This window comes from Dromiciops gliroides, chromosome 6, assembly GCF_019393635.1.
Source record: "Dromiciops gliroides isolate mDroGli1 chromosome 6, mDroGli1.pri, whole genome shotgun sequence".
NCBI lineage: Eukaryota > Metazoa > Chordata > Mammalia > Microbiotheria > Microbiotheriidae > Dromiciops > Dromiciops gliroides.
Genome location: NC_057866.1, coordinates 15,237,922 through 15,262,252, shown reverse-complemented (window position 1 = coordinate 15,262,252; position 24,331 = coordinate 15,237,922). Strand labels below are relative to the sequence as shown.

The window sequence follows — 24,331 nt, the reverse complement described above, 5'->3', positions numbered from 1 at the left end:
GCAAGAGATCAAGGATAAATGTCTGACTCTCTCTAGACTTGATCTTATGTACTACTATACAGAATAACATTTAAAAGTTGGCTCTTCATTTTACAGATGAGGAATCTTGGAGCAACAAATGATAATAAACTCACTTAAAATTTTTTTTTAAAAAGAGCCTAAACCAGAACCCAGGTTCTAATCCCTAAACCAGGACACTTTATACTCAGGCACATATAGATAAATGTAAACTCTGTATTTGAAGATAACCAAACACCACCACCAAAATTTCTAAGTACAAGAATGGAGAGGCATGACTACTTACAAAGCAGGTCACCTGAAAAGACCTGGGCCTCCTGGACCATGAGTTTGCCATGAGTCAGCCGGAAGCGACATACAGGGAGGAACAATGGCCAAGGGAGCTATGCTATGAGCTGGTCAGACCACATCTGGGATGTGTCGTTCAATTCTGGCTGTCCCATTTTAGGAAGGACAAGGAAGAGCTGGAAAGTATCCCACCAGCAAGGTAAAGGGCCTTGAGATCATGCCAAAGACTGAAGTAGGGGCAGCTAGGTGGCACAGTGGATAAAGCACCGGCCCTGGATTCAGGAGTTCCTGAGTTCAAATCCAGCCTCAGACACTTGACACTTACTAGCTGTGTGACCCTGGGCAAGTCGCTTAACCCCCATTGCCCCACAAAAAAAAAAAGACTGAAGTAGATGGGTTTGTTGAGCCAGGGCAAAACAAGGTTTTGGGGAGTCAAATATTTAAACGATTATCAGGTGAAAAGGGGATTTTCTTTATTCTACTTTGTCCCAGAGGCAAAACAAGCAGCAATGGGTAGAAGCTTTTAAGAGGAAAATTCAGGCTCACCATAAGGCCTGTGATCTCCCTCCCTGGATGCCATCAAGCACAAGCTGGACGGTCAGCTGTTGAAGAGTTGTCGAGTTCTTGTTCGGGCACAGTCTAGACTACACGGTCTGAGATTCCTTCCAGTTCTGAATCTCTGTGACATGGCGAGACTCTAGCCTGTTTGATCTCACTCCCTTACCCCCCCGCCTTTTTGCCTTTTCTTAAAACACTAAGGCCCAATACAAAATTCAGTATTGCACATAAATGAAATAAATAATTGCTTACATTCCTCACCCCGTACCTTGTAACTATGGAAAACAACATTTGACAACATTCCTATTACCCACTAGGCACTGGGAAGCGTTGAGGCTTTGGAAACATTAATTAAGAAACAAAGGGCCTTCCCTGACCGTGAAATAGTGGCTTATTTTGGTACCAAAGATGGCAGATCTGTAAAAGACATACCCAATGTGTTTACAGAAGTGTACAGATGTGTAGGTGCCTTCCCAGTCTTACTGGATTCCCTTGCTTACTCAACAACTCCATGTTTAGTGGAATAAATGGCCCAATGACAATTGTCATACCACCTTCCTTCTTATAGAAAAAGTTTTTATCAAGTCACCTACAAATTCCAAAAGTTTTCATGGTACTAACAAACTGTTTTCACTGTAATATCGACAGAAAAGACATTTGTAACAAGGATGGTTGTGTAAATAAGGTGTTATTTCAAGCCATGCTTCCTTCAGTACAAGGAGTATCACTGCACATTTTCTGACTTGCCATTTCCCCTACTAAGAGTGTACTTCTATATGAGCACCAAACTAAGAAAGGAAGCAGGAAGAGGAACCTTTCAAAGCCATTAGTTTATCAGTCCAGAGGGCTGATGATGAAGCATGCTACCCACTTCCTGATAAGCGAGGTGGACTGTGGGTACAGACTAAAATATGTTTCTGGACATGGGCAATGCAGGAATTTGTTTTGCTCGACAATGTGTATTTGTTACAAGGCTTTGTTTTGTTTCTCTAGCCCCCCAATCCCCCCCCCATCAGGGGGTGTAGTTAGGTGAGAGATAAAACAGATTTTTCCAAATTGAATAAAATCACTGGTTTGGTAACTCCTGTGGTCAAGAAGTTCTATTTTAAAAATTAGACATTAAATCCTGAATCAAAGGAGCTTGTGTGCGCAGTGTACCATCATCTTACCGTTCTCGTTCTTTTTTCAGTAAATGCATAGTCACTTGGAAACACAGTGTGGCATTTTGAGCTCTAGTGCACTCACTGTGTGGCAACACTCTACTCTCTATACTTTTCACATGACCTGAAGAATGCAGTTACTCAGATATGAAAAAGTTTGACCTCAATCCATGTAGGTCACAAGTGGCATTGCAAGTCAAGAAGAAAACAAGAGGTGTGATGGGGGAGGGAGAGGAGGAGGAGGAGGAGGAGGAAGAGGAGGACATTAAGACCAGACTCTCTGACTCTTAGCTGCTTATGGACCACCATCCATAGCAGCGGTAAATCCAGGTGGCCTCTAGGCCAACCCTGAAAGATCAAGGAGCATTAAAAGGGTGAGAGCAGGGGAGGAGGGAGGGAGAAAAATCTGAAATTGGAAAGCTTGTATAAACAAAAGTTGAGAACTATCTTTACATGTAATGGAAAAATAAATAAATAAATAAAAATGCAAGGAAAAAAAAAAAAGGAAAGAAAAGGGTAAGAGCAAGAGAGATAATCAGGGAGTAATGGAGACTTGGCCTGTCCCTAAGACAGACAATTATTTTAGAAGGTAAAGAAATACCCAATCTCAACAAAGGAGAGATGAGAGGTGAGTAGCTCCCTCTCTGAGTATATTTGGTTTGCAAGTTCTGTCTTGTTAAAATGTTACTTGTCCGAGTTTACTACTCCAAAATAACACAAAAACTTAACGTATAGAAAGCTGAATCACATATTTTCTTAAGGAAGTCTGATATTGGGTAACGTTAACCTAGAGTTGCTAACATTGCCACGCTAATTCAATCAAAAAGTTGAGTCTCTGAACATATAATAGTTACACAAAATAGTCTAAAGGAGTTCAATAATAGAATTGTAATTAATGCAGTGGATAGAGCACCGGCCCTGGAGTCAGGAGTACCTGAGTTCAAATCCAGCCTCAGAAACTTAACACTTACTAGCTGTGTGACCCTGAGCAAGTCACTTAACCCCAACTGCCTCACTAAAAAAAAAAAAAAATGTGTTGTCAGATTTTACACACACACACACACACACACACACACACACACACACACACACACACACACACACCCCATGCTGCCTTTCTTCAATAATAATAATAAGCAGCACCATGTAAATATCGTTAATTACAATTCTGGTTTTTTTTCCTTTTTTTTTTTAAGTGAGGCAATTGGGGTTAAGTGACTTGCCCAGGGTCACACAGCTAGGAAGTGTCATGTGTCTGAGGTCACATTTGAACTCAGGTACTCCTGACTCCAGGGCCGGTGCTCTATCCACTGCGCCACCTAGCTGCCCCTGACAACAAATTTTTAACCCCAGTCTCTTATCACAAGATTTTCTCAAAGGAAAACCCCCATTGTGAAAAATCCTTTCTGTTTGGAAGTTTGTTGACTGAAAAATTCTTCTGTCATGCTTCCTCTCTAGGCTAGCAAGTAACTCCACAGGAAATTATTTTAACTCTATTTTCTGCATTCTTTTCTTCTGTGTTGTGTTCCAAAGGGATACAGCAATGTGTACATGGGGGGATCAGGGGAGGGGTTAAATAACCAACTATCCCTACAGTGTAATATCATCCTCATTTTTAGAGGGAACATTCTAAGTAATTAACTTTGCTCAGAGCAATACTGAAAGTTACTCAGAGAGCAAAGATCATTCTTTCCATGGTTGCAAGTTTAAAACTGAGACATCATAATGCAATAGCCATGAACCAATTCAGCCAACATTTACTTCAACCCTGAAGAACTCTGTAAAAGGGTGAAAACAGAACATGTTCTTACTGGATAAAACGGTTCTAAGATGTTAGCACTCAGTATTTTGTGCTATGTTGTTACATTAGCTGTCTACAAATGCCAGTGTTATAAAGATAAGACAAAAGTACAGAGAGCTCTCTGCCAACTCTTTCCTCTGACCCCGTCACCCTGGTATCAGCAGTCTCCAACATCTTGGAGCATGGCACCCTTTTGCCTTGTCTCCACAGGCAAGTGCATAATCCAAAAGGCCTTTGGTCCCTTTCTCTTAAGGTTCTGGCTAGAACCCAGCAGAGTGCTCTGTTTCTGCTAGTGACAGTTCCTTAGTCCTCCATGGAATTTTACAGAACTTAATTCCCATCCTTATAGTCTCTATCACTTTTCCCTCTTTGTCTTCACCTCGGTCTAACATGTAATAAAATTTCGCTGTATTGAAAGCTGCATAAGAATCTTTAAGCTTCTAAAAGATGAGGATCACCAAACTACACTAACTTTTGATGGACTTTTGTTGACTGTGGAAAAAAGGGGTAGGAATACGTGGGGCTACTGTCATTTTCTAAAAGCAGAAAGGAATAATTAACTGAGAACAACACAGTGGAGGGAAGAAAATTCAAATGCCACGCGACTGTTTGTGCAAGACCATGGAGGTGATTTATTAAGATGTGCTTTGCTGAAAAATGGAATGAATGCCTCCCATTTGTCAGCCTCAGCTTCATCCGCTATCATTCATTTTCCTCTTTCCTCATGACTCAAGTATATATATATATATAGGCTTCCTACTACCCTTTGTCTGGATTACTCACGTGCACAAATGCCCCAACCAAATTCCTACACATATTTTTCACACCCTAACTTTGTCACTATCATTATAACTCCTCTACCTGTGTCATTAGTGTCATCTTTCACTACTGAAGGATGAGTAAACACTGCTTCTCCACTCAAAGAGGGAAAGTCCAAAGAACTCCATGGGCCATTGACTACCCAATTATTTCAAAATCAAGTTCCAAATTGGAATGAATTTTTCTACATGTTGCAGGGTCTTTACTTTCTAAAAGCCATAAAAATAAAGGCTGGTTTGTGGCAACATCTAGTTTTTAGTGACAGAGACCCAAAATAGAGATGTTAAATTGGAGACTTCTTTCTGCCACAGAAGAGGTGCCAGAATGATTACAATGTGATGTGACACTTACCAACTGCACCTGCTCCAAATGTGTCATCATTGAATTGATCAATATCTTCATCTTCTTCCCCCAGAGCCTGAAAAGCATCATCATCTTCATCCAGAGGACAATCTTCTAGGGACTAAAGGGAAAGAGACAGGGTTAAGGTATTCAACAAGTCCACATACCCCCATTTCATTTTCAGCTCTGAAAAGACCACTTTGAACTGTCTTTTCTGTTGAAGAATGTAGTCCATTAACTTTCATGATGACTGTGGTCTCTCTTCTACACAACCTTATCTAACATAAGACACAGCTTCCAAAGGTGAATTTGCCTTCAGGGCAGTATTCTATTTCAGTAAGCTATCCTATTTCCCATTTTCTTCCCAGGGTTTCATTTCTCTTATCAGAAATCTTGGTTTGTTGATACATTTTTGGACACTACAGACACTTGCCAATACTCCAAACCCAGTACACCAAGGTCTGTACCTGCCAAGTACATTCTCCAAAAACAGCTCAGCTAAATAACCTAATAGCTTAATTGCCACTGACAGTGTCACTTTTTGCTTGTTAGCAGAAAAGCATGGCTTTGTGCTTGAATAGTCTGATATCAACACTGTTTGTGGCATTTAACTTCAGCTTTGTTGTCTTGATTTACATTTTATTTATACTGTGTACAGTATTTTCTTGACTTTATGATTTCACATGACTCATCAAATCTAATAAAGGGATTCCTTCTTAAATCAACTGCTACAAGTAAGTCAGAACTGAAACTAATCCTCAACTTCCTTATCTCACTGGTTAAAGTAGTAAAAGAAATGCAAAGTTAATTATATTACATTTCTGAGTCAAGTTTTAGGTATTTTTCCCTGCATGCTCATTTATTTCTCAATCTATCATTCCTTTCTTTTAAATATTTCCCAACATTCTCTCACCCCTAACTTGGGAAATAAAAAGAAATGCCACTATTGCAAGTCTTCAGCCTCACAATTCACTCCATTTTCCAACAAAGCACATCTTGATAAATCATCTCCATGGCCTTGTCCAAACACAATTGCGTGGCATACGAATTTTCTTCCCTCCACTATGTTGTTCTTAGTTAATTATTCCTTTCAGCTTTTAGAAAATGACAACAGCTCCACTTATTCCCACCCCTTATTTCCAGTCAACAGAAGTCCATCAAAAGTTAGTGCAGTTTGGGAATCCTCATGTTAAGGCTCCAGGGAGATTTCTTGCCAATTCCAGTGGGGTGAATGAACCAGAGGTTCAGTGCCATGCCCTGTGACTCAATTCTCGAAGCTAGCTGGGACACTGGATAGAATCCCGGACTCAGCGTCAGTAGGACCCTTATTGGCATTGTGATCCTGGGCAAATCATTTAACCTCTGCCAGTCTCCTCACATGTAAAATAGAGTTATAACAGCACCTTCCTCCCAGGGTTGTCCTGAGGATCAAATGATATTTGTAAAGTGCTATGCCAACCGTAAAGCATTATATAAATGGCAAGTGTGATTATGATTAATTATTATTAGAATTACAGAACATAGAGATGTAAAGAAAGAGGTCCTACATTTCCCCACTTTAAAGATGAGGGAGGCAATGTGGTACAGTGCAAAGAATGACAGTCTTGGAGTCTGAGGACTTGGGCCTGAATTCCAACTTTACTACCTGTATGGCTTTTGTGCAAGTCAATTAACCTCTTTGGGTCCCAGTTTCCTCCTTTGTAAAATGAGGGAGGTTGGAGTAGATGACCTGAGATTTCTTCTAGCTCTGGATCTATTATGATCCTAGGAAATTCAGAGACGTCAATTGCATTGCTTAAAGTCAACAGAATTTTAGAACTGGAAACTGAGGCCTAGTGAGTATATGTTCTATGTACCGTACTCCCTCCTCACAGGAACCTCTGAGAATTCCCAGCTTCCTTCAAAGTTAAGCTCAAGTTCCATCTCATTCATCTATTTCCTGATGGCTCCCGCCACCTCTTCTGACCACTATCAGAAGTTACTTTGTGTTTGTATTTAAGCTCAAGGGCAGGAGATGTTTAATTTTTACTTTTGTATCTCTGCATCGTGCCCAGCACTTAGGCTCAGATCTAGAGGGGAAGGGGCATCAAAGGAGGAAACAGACTTGCCCAACATCACACAAACAGTAAGCAACAGAGTTGGGTCCTCTGGTTCCAGACAGGAATTTAGCAAAAGCTGAACAACACATGGATGCTAACAGCAGAATGCCGAGTTTGGAATCAGGAAGCCTGAATCCAAATGCAGGTTTGCCACCTCTCAGTACCGAAGTCAGCTAAGCTCTAGGGGCCTCGGTTTCTTGCCCTGTAAAATAAGGGGGTTGTACTAGATGTTCATTGAAGCTCTTTCCGGTGCCTGATTCCATTCTTGTGGCCTAAGTAGCAAGGCTGAGATTCAAACCCACTTCTAACTTTCAGACCAGGGCTCTTCTCACAATGCCACAAGGGCAGGTCTGGGCTGTCTTTCTGCTGACGGAGATGGACACTCACGCCAGGGGATCTCCAGGTTTCTTTCCCCCAGAAAAGTAGTGGCGAAAGCTACCTGCCCTGAATGCCAAGCTTGGTCTAGGTGGCTCCTGCTAGAAACCTAAGGGAGGGATGGAGTCCAAGGACCAATCTTCTCCTCTATGACCCCAACACCGCCCCCCCCCAGGCTTAAACCACAAGATTGCCCCGACGTGAGGGGAGTCCCCCAGCCCAGCACCCGCTTCCCCTGGAGGCATGGGCGGCTTCCAGCAGGAAAGGAGGCCCCAGGCCTTTCCCAGGCGGGTCAAGGTCAGGACGGCCCCAGGTCCAGCAGCCTAGGGTGGGGGCTTAGGGGCAGGCCCTGGGCCCAGCCGCCCTCCTCCAGGGGAGGGGGAACGTCCAAAACGTGGGCTCCAGCATCTCAGGGCTCGTGCACCTGCTCCCCGGGGCACCTCCAAGATATGGGGAGCCTGGGGGGCTGGGGTGGGCACTGATCTCAGCCCCACCCTCGGCTCCAGGGGCTACTGAGGGAACCCCCCCAAAGTCGGAGGGAAGCCCCCAGGCTTCAGAGAGAATCCCCCAAAGTTACAGTGTAGCTCCTCGAGGCCCTAGGGAAGTCTCCTGAGACTACAGGGGAACTCCCCCATAGTTACAGAGGGAGCCCCCCCAGGCTCCGGGGGAGCCCCCCAGTCTATAAAGGGACCCTCTTAAAGCAACAGAGTGAGCCCCTCAAGGTTCCAGGGGAGACCATTTAGGGTTCCAGGGGGGCCTCCCAATTCTACATAGGAAGACCCCTCCCCCAGGCCCCAGGGCAGCTTCCCCGACCCCCAGTTTCCTCAGGACGGGCAGCGGCTCCCAGGCCGGGGCGTCGGTCGGAAGGTGTAACGGGAGTAACGGGCCCGGCCCCACTCGCTCCCCACCCCCAGTCCTCCCGGGGCGGGGGTCCCCTCTTCCCTCTGTCCCCCTCCCCCTCCTGCTCCCCCCTCTTCCCGGGGGGCCACTTCCGGTGGCCCGCGCTCACCTCGTAGCGAAACATCGTCGGGGGGAGGGGGGAGGGAAGAGGGGGGGAGGAGGCGGAGCGGGAGGGGGATGGGGGAGGGAGGCGTGGGGAGGGGGGGGAGATGCGTCCGACGCCCCGGGCTCCTCCGCGCGCGCCCGCCACTCCTCCGCCGGCTCGCGACCCCTAGCCGCCGCCGTACGCCTCCTGCGTGCCAGCGTGCGAAGGGGCGTGCGCAGGCGCGCTGCGCCGTACCGCGGGGAATCGGAGGGCAGCGGGAGGAGGAGAGGAAGGGACCTTTCAGGCTCTTGCGCCTGCGCAGGGACGGATCTGGCGCTCTGGTCCTCGGTGGCCGGCGGCAAATAAGTCCCAGAGCTCAGTTCTGCCCCTGCGCCGGGCCCCCCCACCCCCCGCCTCGCCGCGGGCTGTGTTCCCTGGTGCTAGCGCCGGCTCCACGTCTGGGGTGTGGCGGGCACTCAAGTCACGAGGCGGCTGTCCGCGGGGGAAATCCTTGTGATTGTCACCAGATAGCGGCCCCAGCGGGCGAGCGGCTTGGAGGCAGGAATGCCTGCCTCCTCCCCAGTCTCCGCCCGCCCTTCTCCGGGCCCGCAGACCCCCACCCTCCATTCCTCCTCCCCGGCTCTGCTGCCCCATTAAAGCACTTTGTATCAGTTCGGAGACCGACGCTGATGGAGCCCGGCCAATGGGCCAGTCTCGGGGCTGGGGACCAGTACGGCGACAAAAATGAAGCGGCACCCCTGCCCTCCAGGGCCTTCCTTTCCGGCACGTCCAAGGAAACGTCCGAGCACAAATAAAGTTTGCACAAAGTCATTAAAGCCAGCAGGCCGACTCGTGCGGTCCAGCGGACTGCCCATCTCCAGATGGGGGGAGGGGAGGAGGGGAGGTCAGTGGCTCCTAGCCCCGGATTCCAAAGAGATCAAGGATTCCCCAGCGGCCGCCGCTCCGAGCACCTGCTGTGCACCGGGAGAAGGAACAGGGCGGTGCCCGGTCCGTTCATTAAGCCTCTGGGGCCCCAACGCTTAGCTGTCATAGGAGACCACAGCATAGCCTGTGTGCCTGACACAGAAGGGGAGCTTAATAAATCCTTCCGTCCTTCCTTCCCTTCCTTCCCTCCCTCCTTCCCTTCCTCCCTTCCCTCCCTCCTTCCTGCCTTCCTCTGTTCTTGCCTCTCCAAAGGTGCACTCTACCATTCCAGAAAGTCTTTGCTTGAAGATGTTTGATGAGGGGGAACCTAACACATCCCAAGAAGACAGCCCAGTCCACCCGAGGGCAACTGTCTTGTTAGGAAGGTTTTCCTAGCCCTTGCTCCTGGTTCGGTACTCTGGGCCCAAACTCATCGAGTCTAATTGCTCTTCAAACGCTCCTGAAGCCGATTTGCAATTCTGAACAGTTCTGAATCTAATCCTGATTGTCCGGCCCAATTCTCTTGTCTTCTCCTTAAGAACATGACACATTCTATCTAATGCTGTGTTAAAATCTAACCAAACTCTACCCACAGCCTCCCCCTTATCTGTTACTAAGTGGCCCTTTAAAAAAAAAAAGGAAATAAGTGAAGTCATCCTGATAAGTCACACTGGAGCTTTATAATAATTACTTCCCTTTTCAAATGTTTGCTACCTCCTCTCATCGAGGTGGTGCAGTAGAAATAGAGCGATGGTCCTGAAGTGGGGAGGGCCTGAGTCAAAATCTCACCTCAGACGCTTACTAACTGTGTGACTCTGGGAAAGTCACAACCCCCATTGCCTTAAACATCCGTATGTCTATATCTTGTCACCAGACCCAGATGGCTCTGGGGGAGAGAGTGAGGTTGGTGACCTTGCACAGCTTTCCCTTATTTAAATCCAATTCAGTGCAAGTCATGACATCACCCCACGTCCTGGTCCTCTTGGAGAATGAAGGAAAAACAGCAACCTCCTTTACTGCACATAACTCCAACCTGGATCACCCTCTACCCCTATCATTGAACCAACCGCACTCAACAAGCCTGTTGTAAACGGACAGGTACTGGGCTAGAGTTACAAACACACACACACACACACACGCACACGCACACACACACACACACACACACACACACACACACACACCCCACCAAAATATTCCTTTCATTTTCTCAGGAGAGACGATGTACCCAGTAGATAAACTACACAAAATAAATACAAGATAATTTTTTTTCAGAGGATAAACAAGTAGCTAGGAGGGATCAAGAAAGGCTTCAAGTAGGAAGTGGCATGTGAACTGAGCTTAAATTATCAGCAGTTTATCATATGTATGCATGTATGTACGTATGTATGTGTATGTATAGTTTGCACATAGTTGCTATGTCCCCCGTCCGAAGGAGAACTCCTTGAGAGCAGGGACTGTTCTCAAGCTTAGTACAGTTCTTAGTACTAAGTAAATGCTTAAACAATGCGTGTTGACTTGTTGAAGGAAACTAAGGGTTCTAAGAGGCAGAGGTGAGGTGAGAGAACTCCAGGCAGGGGGTATGGGATATGCAAAGGCATGGAGGTGGGAGATGGAATAAAAGTAATGTGTTCCCCATTGGTGATTATATGTAGACACAGGCTGAATGCTTGTTATGTCAATGGTGTAGAATTAATTCCTGTGAGTCAAGATGTCCTTTAAAGATCTTTCCATTTCTGAGATTCTGTGTGAATTCTGTTTCAGCTCCTGACATCTTTGTGAATTTGGGGGAGCCTTCTAATCTCTGTAGGCCTTTTCCCTCATATATAAATTGAGGGGACTAGGCAACAAGGTGTCTTAATAGGTAAGGGCATTGGACTTAGAGTCAAGAGGACCTGAAGTCAAATCTGGTCTCAGATACTTTCTGGCTGTGTGACCCTGGACAAGTCACTTGACCTCTGTCTGACTCAGTTTCTCATCTGTAAAAGAGGAAAAAAGTTGCACCTGCCTCCAAGGGTTATTGTGAGGATCACAGCAGATGATATTTGCAAAATGCTTTGCAAGACCTAAAGTTCTATGTATTAATATATAAACCACTTGGATTTGATGGAGCTGCCTTATTTTCCAAAAGGATTTTATGAAACCCTGGATTAATAAGAGCAAAATGCCCTCCAATTGAACTCCAAACTGAACCCAGATAGTGAGCAGATAAGAATCTATCTTCGGACTTCTTTCCCTAGGATAGTAAGTCCCCAGCCTTGTTAAACATCTAGGCATCTTTGTCCTTGACAAACCCCTTTTTGAATCACATAATCTTATCAAGGTGATGTAGGAGGCAAAAAAAAAGGGGGGGGGGAGGGTTAACAGAAAAACCTAAGATCCAAGCTCTAAGTCAGATATTAGCTCTCAAAGGGAGTCAGACCCCAGTTAATGGCTAACTTCCAAGTCAGGATGCTAGGTTTTCTTACCCACAGTGATCAGTAGCCATAACAGGAACAGAGGGAGCTAGGCCATGAAGACCTTAAATAAAACGACAGGCTATAGAAATTCAGACTAGGAATAAATGCTAAGTGAAGATGTTTTGAAACTAAGCATGGGAACCAGAAAGAGACATGCACAGAAAAGGCCAAATTTGTCCTTATGATGCATAAACCCCCAAAACACACCTCCACAGAAAAAGGTACCTGCCTCAGGGGTTGGCTTAGGACTCCAGGAACTCCAAATTAGGATAAACCCTCCCCTGTACCTCCCCAAGGTGGAGATTATTATAATGAGACTGATAATCCATTTATCTATACTATAAATATAACTGTCTTTCCTTTCCTTATTCGAGAGATACCTTTCCACTTTTATTGTTCTCTCCCTGTGGTCACCCACAGTATTGCAATAAAACTTGGGAAACTGAGTCACTGAGTCTTGTAATTCTTTTGGGACAACTCATGATCAATTTGACCCTAAATTCCATCCCACATCAAAGGTATTTGCTTTAAGTCAAACTATCAAACTGATTGGGATTTCCTACATTCTTGTTATAACTGAAATTGTTAAATTGATTTGCATCCATTCTGAATTTAACTGAAATTGTTAAACTGATTTACCTCCATTCTTGTTATAGTATTTGCTTTTAGGTTGATTTGTATCATGCTAAAGAAACCAATAACACCCTGTAACCAGTGAACAAAGAAACCTTATATATGCTCAGAAAGAGGGAGTCTTTGAATGTCTTTGGAAGGGGTCTCCACATGATTCATTCCTGCTTGCTCTTGAGACAAATAAACTGGTACTATGTTTTTTTTTTCCCCACCAGCAGTTCTCTGATCTGGTTTTTTCATAGGAGGACAGGTACGGAAACAAAATTTGACAGATGTAAATGCTAGATAATATTATCGTTGTTATTAACAAAATGATTTCTTGGGTCCCATATTGCATGATCACACTGGAGTGGGATCAGAAGCAGTTTGTGGACTCCATTGGTTTCCAAACCATGTTAGGAGACCTAGAAGTGATGGAGGAGGCAAAAAGGGGTTAACAGAAAAACTGAGGCTTGAGTCCTTCTCAATAGTACCTAAAAGAGTTAACAGAGAAACTAAGGTTTGTGTTCTTACAGTAACCAAGAAGGTTTGTCCCTATCAATCCTCCCCATCAACAGAAACAGTAACTAGGGACCATTAACCATGAATAGCCATTAATATTCCTAGATGACAGGACACCTAGAAACCAGATCTTAAGTAAAGAGACAGCAAAAAGACAGAGACCCTATGGGTCTGACAAGTTTAAGCATGTCTTTGGGAACATGTACAGAAGGGACCAAATGTGTCCTTAGGTGTGTAATGTGTCCTTATAATGGGTAAACCCCAAAAACACACCTCCAAGAAAAAAGGTACCCACCTCTAGGGTTGTCTTAAGAAGCCAGGAAGTCCAAATTAGGACAAGACCTCCCCTGTATCTCCTTAAGGAGTAGACTAAGATAATGAGGAGATAACCTACTTTTTCTCACTATAAATATAACCATTCTTCCTCTTCCTATTCCAGACACCTATCTTCTTTGGGTGCTTCTCCCTGTGGTCATCACAGTATTCTAATAAAACTTGAGAAACTGAGTCACTGAGTCTTGTAATTCTTTGGGACACCTCACGATCAACTTGATCAATTAAATCCACCCCCTACATCAGAAGAAAGCATGTAACTTTCTCTAACCTTCTTGGAAGAGCTCATTGATTGTTTAATTTTTAGTGTGAGCCTTTTCACCACAGAAATAGGCAAACTACATATCAGGGTCTGACTTACTGTTTTGCTGATTGTCACTCCAGATTTAAGGAAATCATGGATAATTTTTTTTTAGAGCAATGGGGGTTAAGTGACTTGCCCAGGGTCACACAGCTAGTAAAGTGTCAAGTGTCTGAGGCCGGATTTGAACTCAGGTCCTCCTGAATCCAAGGCTGGTGCTTTATCCACTTCACCACCTAGAAGCCCCTGGATAAAATGTTAATGCACAAGTGTGGTCTGTGAACTTTGTTGTTGTCACAGAGCTGGTTGACATTTACGAGGATAGCCCTACATACAGCCTGTGGAAGATTTTTGGGGAAGGACAAAGAGAAAAGGTACTCTGAGGGAGAGGACTTGATGAGTTTATGAGTTGAAGGTAGTGCTTACATCAGTGAGATCACAAGTCCATCAAAGGTTGGAAGCATTGAAATAAAGATTAGAAAACCTATCCTGATTGCTAGTGTCCTAAAGAGTTTGTTTCTGCAATGAGCAGGAGGAGTTCAGAGAAACCTGGAGGATCTTGTGTGGGCTGATGATGAGTGAGATGAGCAGAACCAGAAGAACATTGTACACAGTATCATCAACATTGTGTGTTGACCAACTGTGATGGACTAGATTCTTCTCACCAATGCAATGGTACAGAAGAGTTCCAGGGGACTCATGATGGAAGAGGATCTCCAAATCCAGGGAAAAAAAGAACTGTGGAGTATAGATGCTGAATGAACCATACTACTTCTTTTGTTTTGGGTGCTGATGTTTATCTATTTTGAGGTTTGTCATCATTGCTCTGATTTTTCTCTTATAACATGACTAATGCAGAAATATGTTTAATGTTATTATGTATATATATATATATATATATATATATATATATATATATATATATATAAAACCTATATCAGATTGCCTGCTGTCTAGGGGAGGGAGGGAGGGGAGGGAGGAAGAAAAAGTCTGAAATTGGAGAGCTTGTATAAACAAAAGATGAGAACTATCTTTACATGGAACGGGAAAAAAAATAAAATACTTTATTAATTTAAAAAAAAAGAAAAGAGTTTGTTTCTGTCTCCGGACAGACAAATCATCAGAGAACCAGGCTAGAATTGAACTTTCCTATAGTTCTCCATCCCCACCCCCAACTTCAGACTCCCCAGGCTGCCCAGGGACACAAAATTAACAAGATTTCATCAGCAGAGGGAACCTCAGGAGTCAAGCTAGTCCAACCTCCTACCTAGCCAGGCATGACCTCTAAAACATTCCCAAGTATTGTTCCTCCAACTTCTGCTGAAAACTTTAGGGAGGGGGAACCCTCTGCTGTGAGAGCTAGAAACAAGAGAGCTTAGGACCTCCTTAGCAGAACTTAGTTCGTTAAAATAGAAAGCTGCCAAAGTGTTGGATGCAGTAAGCTTCTCTTACCCCGCCATGCTTTCCTCTTCCCTATCCTTCCTCAGGACCCAACTGAGGGCTATCACCAAGCTTATTTGATCCTAGTTCTAGCTTTGTTTTTGACCACAGGGCATTGTTGTTATTGCTGATAATGATTTACCTCTCTGCCACTTCCATTCATTGTTTACAGTTTATAAAAAAAAAAAACAAAAGAGGGAGCAGCTAGGTGGTGCAGTGGATAGAGCACCAGCCCTGGAGTCAGGAGTACCTGAGTTCAAATCCAGCCTCAAACACTTGACACTTACTAGCTGTGTGACCCTGGGCAAGTCACTTAATCCCAATTGCCTCACCAAAAAAACCCCACAAAAAACAAATAAAATAACAAAAGAAATAAGATTTCCCAGAGGCCTTTGGACTTTGGTTTTCCCATGGGCTGCCAAGGAATTGGGGAACCTTCAATACCCACCTGCACAGTTTGTGGTGGGATCATCTTAACCACCTCTGAGCTCCAGTATTCCCCAACTGATTACCTAGCAATGAGAACTGGGGGCCTCCAAGGAGATGATGTGGATTGTGCTTTGAGTAAAACACTTTGAATTAAAATGATTTACAAACCTCTGCTGAAACCTGGGGTCAAACCTGGGCAAAACACATCTCTGGATAGGACTCTAACCCACAAGCTTGGAATTCCTCAACAGAGCTAATAAGAAGCCAGCCTCTTATCCATTGAATCATTTAGCCTCTCTTCTGTTGGCAGAGCTATGCCATCAGAATCCATGAATTCTGCATCAGTATGTCCCCAACACTGCTCCTGCTCAACCATTTGGGACAGAAAACCCTTATGTTAATAGCTTCTATTTCTCTAGGCACAGTTGGAGGTAAAACTAGGATAGCCTTGGGAAAAATATGAAGAAATCAAGGGTTGTCCCAGCTCCTTCTCTGTGAAGTCACTTTCCTGGATGCTGGTCTCTCAAAGCCCTCATACTTTTTTCACCTCTTCTTTCCTATTAAAAGATGTAAGTTATTTAAACTTTAGTGTGAATGAGTGCTAGTCAATTTCATGCTCTTGCTATTTTAAGCCTGGGTCATGAATGAAAGGGGTGATATTTATTGTCAGTACTCTCTAGAACAGTGGTGTCAAAATCAAATAGAAAGGGCAGCTAGGTGGCACAGTGGATAGAGAATCGGCCCTGGATTCAGGAGCACCTGAGTTCAAATCCGACCTCAGACACATGGCACTTACTAGCTGTGTGACCCTGGGCAAGTCACTTAATCCTCATTGCCCTGCAAAAAAAAAAAATCAAATAGAAATAGTGGCCACTCATCCTTGTTGATGATCTCTGGCTGCTTATTGACTTAGTTTCAAAATGTGATGTTACCTCGGTTTTATTGTATTTTTATTTATTTTGTCAAATATTTCCCAATTACATTTTTCTTTTTTTCTTTTTTTTTTTCTGTGAGGCAATTGGAATTAAGTGACTTGCCCAGGGTCACACAGCCAGTAAGTGTTCAGTGTCTGAGGCTGTATTTGAACTTGGGTCCTCCTGACTCCAGGGCCAGTGCTCTATCCACTGTGCCACCTAGCTGCGCCCCCAATTACATTTTAATCTGGTTTGGCTACACTGGGGAGTGTTACTGGCTGAGTTTGATACTTCTGCTCTAGAAATTAGCATTTCCTGGTTGCTTTACTAATAGTATAAGTAGAATATACAAGACTTTTTGAGTCTGAATTCAAACAAATTCAAGGGACAAATTTACTAAGCACCTACTATGTGCAAGGCACTATTGAAGGTGCCGGAGATACAAAGGTACAATCATAATTGCTTGTGCACTTTAAGAACTTACATTCTATGTAAACTTATTTTGTCTGGCTGATAGTAAGTGCTTCATAAAAGCTTTTCATTCATCCTCCTGAGAGGAGAGACAATTCACACTCAGAAAAATAGAAAATAACAGTAAAGTAAATATAAAGTAATTTTTATTGAAGCAGTGGAGAATGCTCATATCTGGGGTGATCAGACTAGATCTCTTGAAGAATACTGGAACTGAGCCTTAAAGGGAGCTAGAGATTCCAAAAAGTGGAAGTGAGGAGGGAGGGTGTTGTAAGCATTAACACAGACTTTGGGAAATGGAGGAATAGCAAGTAGTTCAGTTTGGCTGGCACACAGGAGAATCATGTGGAATCAGTCTAGAGAGAAAGTTTGGAGCTAGATTTCGAAGGGTTATAAATGCTAATAGGGGACTTTGCAGTTTAACTTAGTAATAGTGAGCCACTAAAATTCTAGAGTAAGGGAGTGACCTGCTCAGACTCCTGGTTTAGGAAAAGAAATTTAGCATTTAGGATTGGAAAGGGGAGGTACTTGAGGCAGGTGGCCAATGAGAAGGTTATTGGTATGGTCCAGGTGGGAGATGGTAAGAACCTGGTGAGAAAACAATGGGTTTGGGGATGCCCAGAGGCCCCCTTGAGGGGATAATATTAAGATAGATTGGATTTACTTTGTTGATTAACTCACTTAAAGTTAACTTAATTAAAACCACACCTACCTGAAAGCCTGGCCCTCAGAGGGTATGTTCTCTGAACTCTGACCTCAGTTCATTCTGCTCATGGACCACCTTCAAGTCCAGTAAACCAATAGATTTGAATGATGCCAGTCAATTAGCTTTGAGCACTGTGGAAGGGCCACCCCACCTCTCCAGCCCCCCCCTACCCCCCCCACACCCCACACACCCCACACACCCCACACACCCCACACACCCCACACCCCCGCCCCTAGGCTCTCAGACACACTGGTGGTGGAGGACTTGGAGAAAGAAGGAAGCTAGGCTGAGCTCTCCTCTAGGCTAGATAGTCCTTAACTTTCTGAGTCACCTGTTCTCTCTTTACTAATATTTGGTATGCTTTAATAAATCCTTAATGCCCCAAACTGGTGCTAAAGCTTCTAATTTATAAGTAGCAATATATTAGAAACCCCAGCTAATTTTCCTTATACTTGGGACCACATATGATTTATTTTTTTTTTTTTTAGTGAGGCAATTAGGGTTAAGTGACTTGCCCAGGGTCACACAGCGAGTAAGTGTTATGTGTCTGAGGCCGGATTCGAACTCAGGTACTCCTGACTCCAGGGCCGGTGCTCCATCCACTCCGCCACCTAGCTGCCCACCACATATGATTTTAAACAGCACACTGAAATAGGATGGTGATTCTGTGAGTGGAGAGAAGCCAAAAGATGAAAGAGCTGAAGGACTAGATCTGAATTCTGGTTCTGACCTTTTCTTGCTGGGTGACTCTGGGCAAGTTACTTGACCTCACTGAGCCTCAGTATTCTCCTCTAATGGGAATCATTACACTGGTACTCTCTACTTCATAGGGTTGTGGTGAGGAAAGCACATAGGTACTTACATACAAGACATAGAATAAAGGTGCCCTGTCTACTACAATCCCTGGCTGGGCAATGAGGAATCCTTTTTGCACTGAATGTTGTTTGTCCTTTATTCTTGAAGAGGACCATGACATCAGGGTGATGTCATGACTTGTACTGAATTGGATTTAAGCAAGAGAGGACTGTGCAAGGTCACCAAACTCACTCTCTCCTCCAGAGCCATCTGGGTCTACTTTCAAGACGTGTGTGTGTGTGTGTGTGTGTGTGTGTGTGTGTGTAAACACACATATAGACATACACAATATACATATATATGTATATATACATGTATACACACACACATGTGTGTATCAGGACAAGTGTAGATGGCTCTGATTTTTAAGACTTGCCCAGGTCACACAACTAGTAAGTGTCTGAGGTGAGATTTGAACTCAGGTCCTTCCAACTTCAGGGCCAGTGCTTTATCCACTAAGGTCACAGGGGAACGTGGGGCCTATTGTGTTGGTCCTACATAGGCCTTATATAAATAGAAATTTCCTAACAATTAGGACTGTCGATGGAAAATGGGCCATCTAAGCAGATGGGTTTCCCATTGTTGGATATACCCTCAAGATATCTTCAGGATTCAGGTGAGCATTCATGGGGGATGTTCTTGTCCAGATAATAGGTTGGACTAGATTTTCTCTGAGCACCTTTTGTTCTTTGGGATTTGATGATTCTGTGCCTCTCTACATACATAAGGTTCATAGAAGGTAGTGACAGAAGGAACAAAAGGAAGAAAGGAAGGCAGGAGTAAGGCTTTTATTAAGGGAGATGGCATTATAAAACTGGAGTTAAGGAGAGGGACTTGGGCTAGATTTATAGAATTGGTGTCATCTACATAAAGAGGGTAATTGCCCCATTGTGACAGATGAAATCACTAAAGAGAATTTGGAGAGAGGAGAGGGCTGAGATCAGAGTCTGGTGAACATCCCCAGGTTAGGAATGGGAGATAGATGATGGTCCAACAAAGGAGACCAAGATAGGAAGAGAACAAAAGAAAACGGTGTCCCAGAATTCAGCAGAGATGAGGATATCCAGAAGGAGGAGGTAATAAAGAGAGTCTGGAGCTGCAGAAAGGTCAATGAGGGTAAGTACTGATCAATCGGATTTAGTGCTCCTGGGATTTAGCAATTAGGAGATCATCACCACTCTGTGAAAGGGTGATTTCATTAGAGTGAAATCAGAAGCTAGTTTGAAAGATGTTGAAAAATAAGTTAAAAATGAACAAATTGATCTCAGTAGTGAAAGGAAGGAGAATTCTGGGTTAGCAGAATGAGGGGAATGGTTAGATTAAGTGAATAATAGCTGTTGTTCTGTTTTTCAGTTGTGTTCCACTCTTTGTGACCCCATTTAGGGTTTTCTTAGCAAAGATACTGGAATGGTTGATCGTTTCTTTCTCCAGCTCATTTTACAGAAGAGGAAACTGAGGCAAACAGGGTGAAGTGACTTGCCCAGGGTCACATAGCTAATATCTGAGTCCAGATTTTAGCTCATGAAGATGAGTATACCTGATTCGAAACCCTGACACATATAGACCTTTAAGAGAAAATGCTTAACATACATATACATTTGAACATCCCAACAACCCTGAGAGGTAGGTACTGTCAACAGGCAAACAATTACAATGCCATGAGACTTATGTGAAAACCAGGTTTATTACAAGTGAAATCAATGTGCATGGAAATCCAACAAGCTTCAAGTGTTTTATATAAGTTTACACTTTTATAATAGCAAGACAAGGGGAGGAGGGATATCAGGAAAGGGCATAATATAGGAGGGGGAACAATGCATAATATGCATAATATAGGAGGGGGAAAAAGGACTAGATCACTCCCTACAGGAAGGAGCAGGATGACAGCAAAGCTGAGTTCTTTTTCCTTGGGAACTGCTAAACTATGAAGATAGGAGGGTCCTCTTCTCTGCAGAAGACCCTAGCCGCACAAACAGTATCCCAGCCTGGCACAGACTGCTTGGTGCCTGTCTTGCCTCCCAAGGACACCACAGGGAGTCCAGTTTAGGGTGCAAAAACAAATTCTGTCAGCTCAGGGGGAGCTTTGTCCTTGACACATTGGGGGCCACCTGCATTCTCTGAGTCCAGGGTTTCTGGGAAATACGGCAACTCAAAAGGACAATTTAGGGAAGCCCTTAACAACCCTTAACAGGACAAGAGAAATGATTATCTCTATTTAAGATATGAGGAGGGGGCAGCTAGGTGGTGAAGTGGATAGAGCACCGGCCCTGGAGTCAGGAGGACCTGAGTTCAAATATGACCTCAGACATTTAACACTTACTAGCTGTGTGGCTGTAAGCAAATCACTTAACCCCAATTGTCTCACCAAAAAAAAAAATTTGAAAAAAATTAAGATGTGAGGAAAATGAAACTCAGAGAAGTTACATGAGTTCACTATAGTCACACAACTTTTAAGTGTCAGAGGCAAGATTTGAGCTCAGCTCTACCTGAGTTCAGACTCAGAACACTGTCTACTGCATTACACCTACTCTTAGGGAATATTTTTTCTTTTCTTTTTTTTTTAATCATAAAAGTATTTTATTATTTTCCAGTTACATATAAAGATAGTTTTCAACATTTGTTTTCATAAGAGTTTTGGTTCCAAATTTTTCTCCCTTCCTCCCTTCTGTCATGGGGTGCAGAGCACCCCAGAAGTTTTCTGGGGCACATCGAGGAAGCTTCTCCTTGAGAAACTAAACCAGAGGACAGATAACTCCTAGAGAGATAAACTGAACCAAATCAGACTGAGCTAGTTTGGGATTCCTACCCTTCATTCTGGTCTCCCTTACCCTGGGGAGATAAATTTGGGTGTGGCTGCGGCCTTTGTGTTCTGAAGAGGGATCTGTAGCCACCCCTCACCCTATTCCTCTAGTCACTACCAGTGGGGGATGGTCCTCCACTCCTCACCCAATTCCCCCAGCTACCACCAGTGGGGCATGGTCCTCTCTCACTAGAGGAACTTTTCACGGGCAGATGGTCCACCCCCATCAGTCCTCTATAAAAGTACCTTCCAGTCTCCTGTTCGAGGAGATTTGGTACCTCTGAGCCATGTGCTTTATGCCAAATCTCCCCATGAAAAGTCCAAGGATTTCTTTCATGGTTTCCCTCCCCCCACCCTTCCCTTCCCTTGCTCCTAAATAAACTATCACCTTATTCTAACTACGTTTTGTGTGCAAGAGGGTGTAATTCTTTAAAGAGGAATCCCTAAGAACCCCAACCCCTAACCCAACCCGTACCCCATTTCCCACCATTACACTTCCCTTCCCACTCCCAAAGACAAGCAATCTGACATAGGTTATATATGTACAGTCACATTAAACATATTTCTGCATTACTCATGTTGTGAAAGAAGAATCAGAAAAAAAGGGAAAAACCTCAAAAAAGAAAAAAAACACAAAGTAGAAACAGTATGGTTCAATTTGCATTCAGAATCCACAGTTCTTTTTTCTGAATGTGGAGAACATTTTACATCATGAGTCCTTTGGAATTGTCTTGGATCATTATATTGCTGAGAAGAGCTGAGTCTATCACAGTTAATCATCACACAATGTTGCTGTTACTGTGTACAATGTTCTCTTGGTTCTTCTCACTTTCCTCAGTGTCATGGGATGCAGAGCACCCCAGAAGTTCACCCAATTCCTCTAGTGGGGGATGGTTCTCCACTCCTCACCCAATTCCCCCAGCTACCACCAGTGGGGGATGGTCCTCTCTCACTAAAGGAACCTTCCACAGGCAGATCCAGTCTCCTGTTCGAGGAGATTTGGTACCTCTGAGCCATATGCTTTGTGCCTGTCTCCCCATGAAAAGTCGAAGGATTTCTTTCATGGTTTCCCTCCCCCCACCCTTCCCTTCACTTGCTCCTAAATAAACTACCACCTTATTCTAACTAAGTTTTTTGTGCAAGAGGGTGTAATTCTTTAAAGAGGAATTCCCAAGAACCCCAACTCCCACCAACCTGTACCCCATTTCCCACCATATCATCAGCATCAGTCCACTTAAGTCTTTCCAGGTTTTTCTGAAATCTGCCTGCTCATCATTTCTTACAGCACAATTGTATTCCATTACATTCATATAACACAACTTGTTCAGCCATTTCCCAATTGACGGGCATTCCCTTGATTTCCAATTCTTTGCCACCACAAAGAGAGCAGCTATAAATATTTTTGTATATGTGGGTCCTTTTCTCTTGGGGAACATTTTTTTATTTTTGGCCAGGGCAATGAGGGTTAAGTGACTTGCCCAGGGTTTTGAACTCAGGCCCTCCTGAATCCAGAGCCGGTGCTTTATCCACTGTGCCACCTAGCTGCCCCAGGGAGCATTTTTAAAGGAGGAAAAACTGAGCATGTTTCTAGATTGTGAGGAAGGGGGTGGGGGGAGGGAGAAGAGAGAGAGATGGGGAGAGGAGAGGAGGGGAGGGAAGGAGAGAGAGACAGAGACAGAGAGAAAATGTGGTAAGGCAAACTCCTGAAGGAGATGAGAAGAGATGGGATCAAGGGCATAAGTAAAGGGGTTACTTACACTTGCTTATCTGAGATTGGTACAAAAAATAAGAGAATGAGTGAAAAAATAATTTAATAAACAAGTTTATTTAAAGTTTTGAGTTACAAATTCTATCCCTCCCCCGACCTGTCCCATAGTAAGCAATCAGATATAGGTTATATATGTGATTCAAAAGAAAAAATGAAAGAAACAAGTGAAAAATAACATGCTTCAGTCTGAGTTCAATCAATACCAGTTCTTTCTTTGAAGGTAGATAGTATGTTTCATCAATAGTCCTTTGCGATTGTTTTGGATTATTGAATTGTTGAGAATAATTAAGTCATTCATAATTCTTCATCAAATAGTATTGCTGTTACTGTGTGTGAAGGTCTCCTGGTTCTGCTCCCTTCACTATACATCAGTTCATACAAGTCTTTCCAGGCCTTTCTCAAATCATCCTGCTTGTCATTTCTTATAGCACAATAATATACCATCACCATCATATACCACAGCTTGTTTAGCCATTCCCCAATGGATGGGCATCCCTTTGGTTTCCAATTCTTAGCCAATGGGTGAAAATTAAGATACATTTTGAGGTCTTTGAAGTATTTAAATAAATGTGAACCTAAGTACCAGTTTAAATATCTTGATTAAATTATTCTATCCTGGGCTTCTATAAGCCATAGGCAGACATTTGGAGTTTTGGGTTAGAATCTTCTGGCCTCTTTGGTTATCAAGAAACATTGGAAGGAGTAACATCTCTCTCCTTTTTTTTTAGTGAGGCAGTTGGGGTAAAGTGACTTGCCCAGGGTCACACAGCTAGTAAGTGTTAAGTGTCTGAGGCTGGATTTGAACTCAGGACCTCCCAACTCCAGGGCCGGTCCTCTATCCACTGTACCATCTAGCTGCTGTTAACCTAGAAATTAAGGAAACAATCAATATAGGAGAAATAGGGGCAGAGGAACTATAGCTCCTGGTATCCCAAAGCTTGGAAGCTAGGAATAGATGGGAACAAAGGACAGGGTTTTAATGGGGTAACAGAACAAAAAGATTGCTCCAGAGTGACATATAGCTAATTAATGTAAATGAACCTTTGACAAAAGAAATAATAGAGCAGCTCCTAATTTAAGTATAGGCCTTACTGACTCTGAATAGAAGCTACTTAATGTAGGTGGACCCTTTGGGGAACATTGGGAGGGAATAAGTTGCTTGGGGGAAGGTCCATAAGTCCATCAAGAGTCTGGAAAGGACAAAGACAGTCAGCCCCAGGCAATTCACCTGCCTGGGAAAGAGGGGACTGGGTGGGAATCAGTTCTCAGTAAATTTTGTAGTTCTCATTCCCTCCTCTCGGTCATCCCCTCCTTTGGTCATCTTGATGACCAAAAATAGTGTTGGGGCATAA

At 43.8% G+C, this 24,331-nt stretch overlaps 1 protein-coding gene across 2 annotated transcripts in view; it reads right to left on the bottom strand.

Moving 5' to 3' along the window:
• Window positions 1-8,582, bottom strand: part of PATL1 (PAT1 homolog 1, processing body mRNA decay factor) — a 39,757-nt gene extending 31,175 nt beyond the window's left edge. For both annotated transcript variants that reach the window (XM_043972279.1, XM_043972281.1), the window contains exons 1-2: window positions 8,470-8,582; window positions 4,996-5,107 (exon numbers count right to left, since the gene is read on the bottom strand). In XM_043972279.1, the coding sequence (XP_043828214.1) occupies window positions 4,996-5,107; window positions 8,470-8,484 (127 nt within the window). In that variant the 5' untranslated portion in view covers window positions 8,485-8,582. The remainder of the gene's footprint in view (window positions 1-4,995; window positions 5,108-8,469) is intronic.
• Between the last annotated feature and the right edge of the window lie 15,749 nt (window positions 8,583-24,331).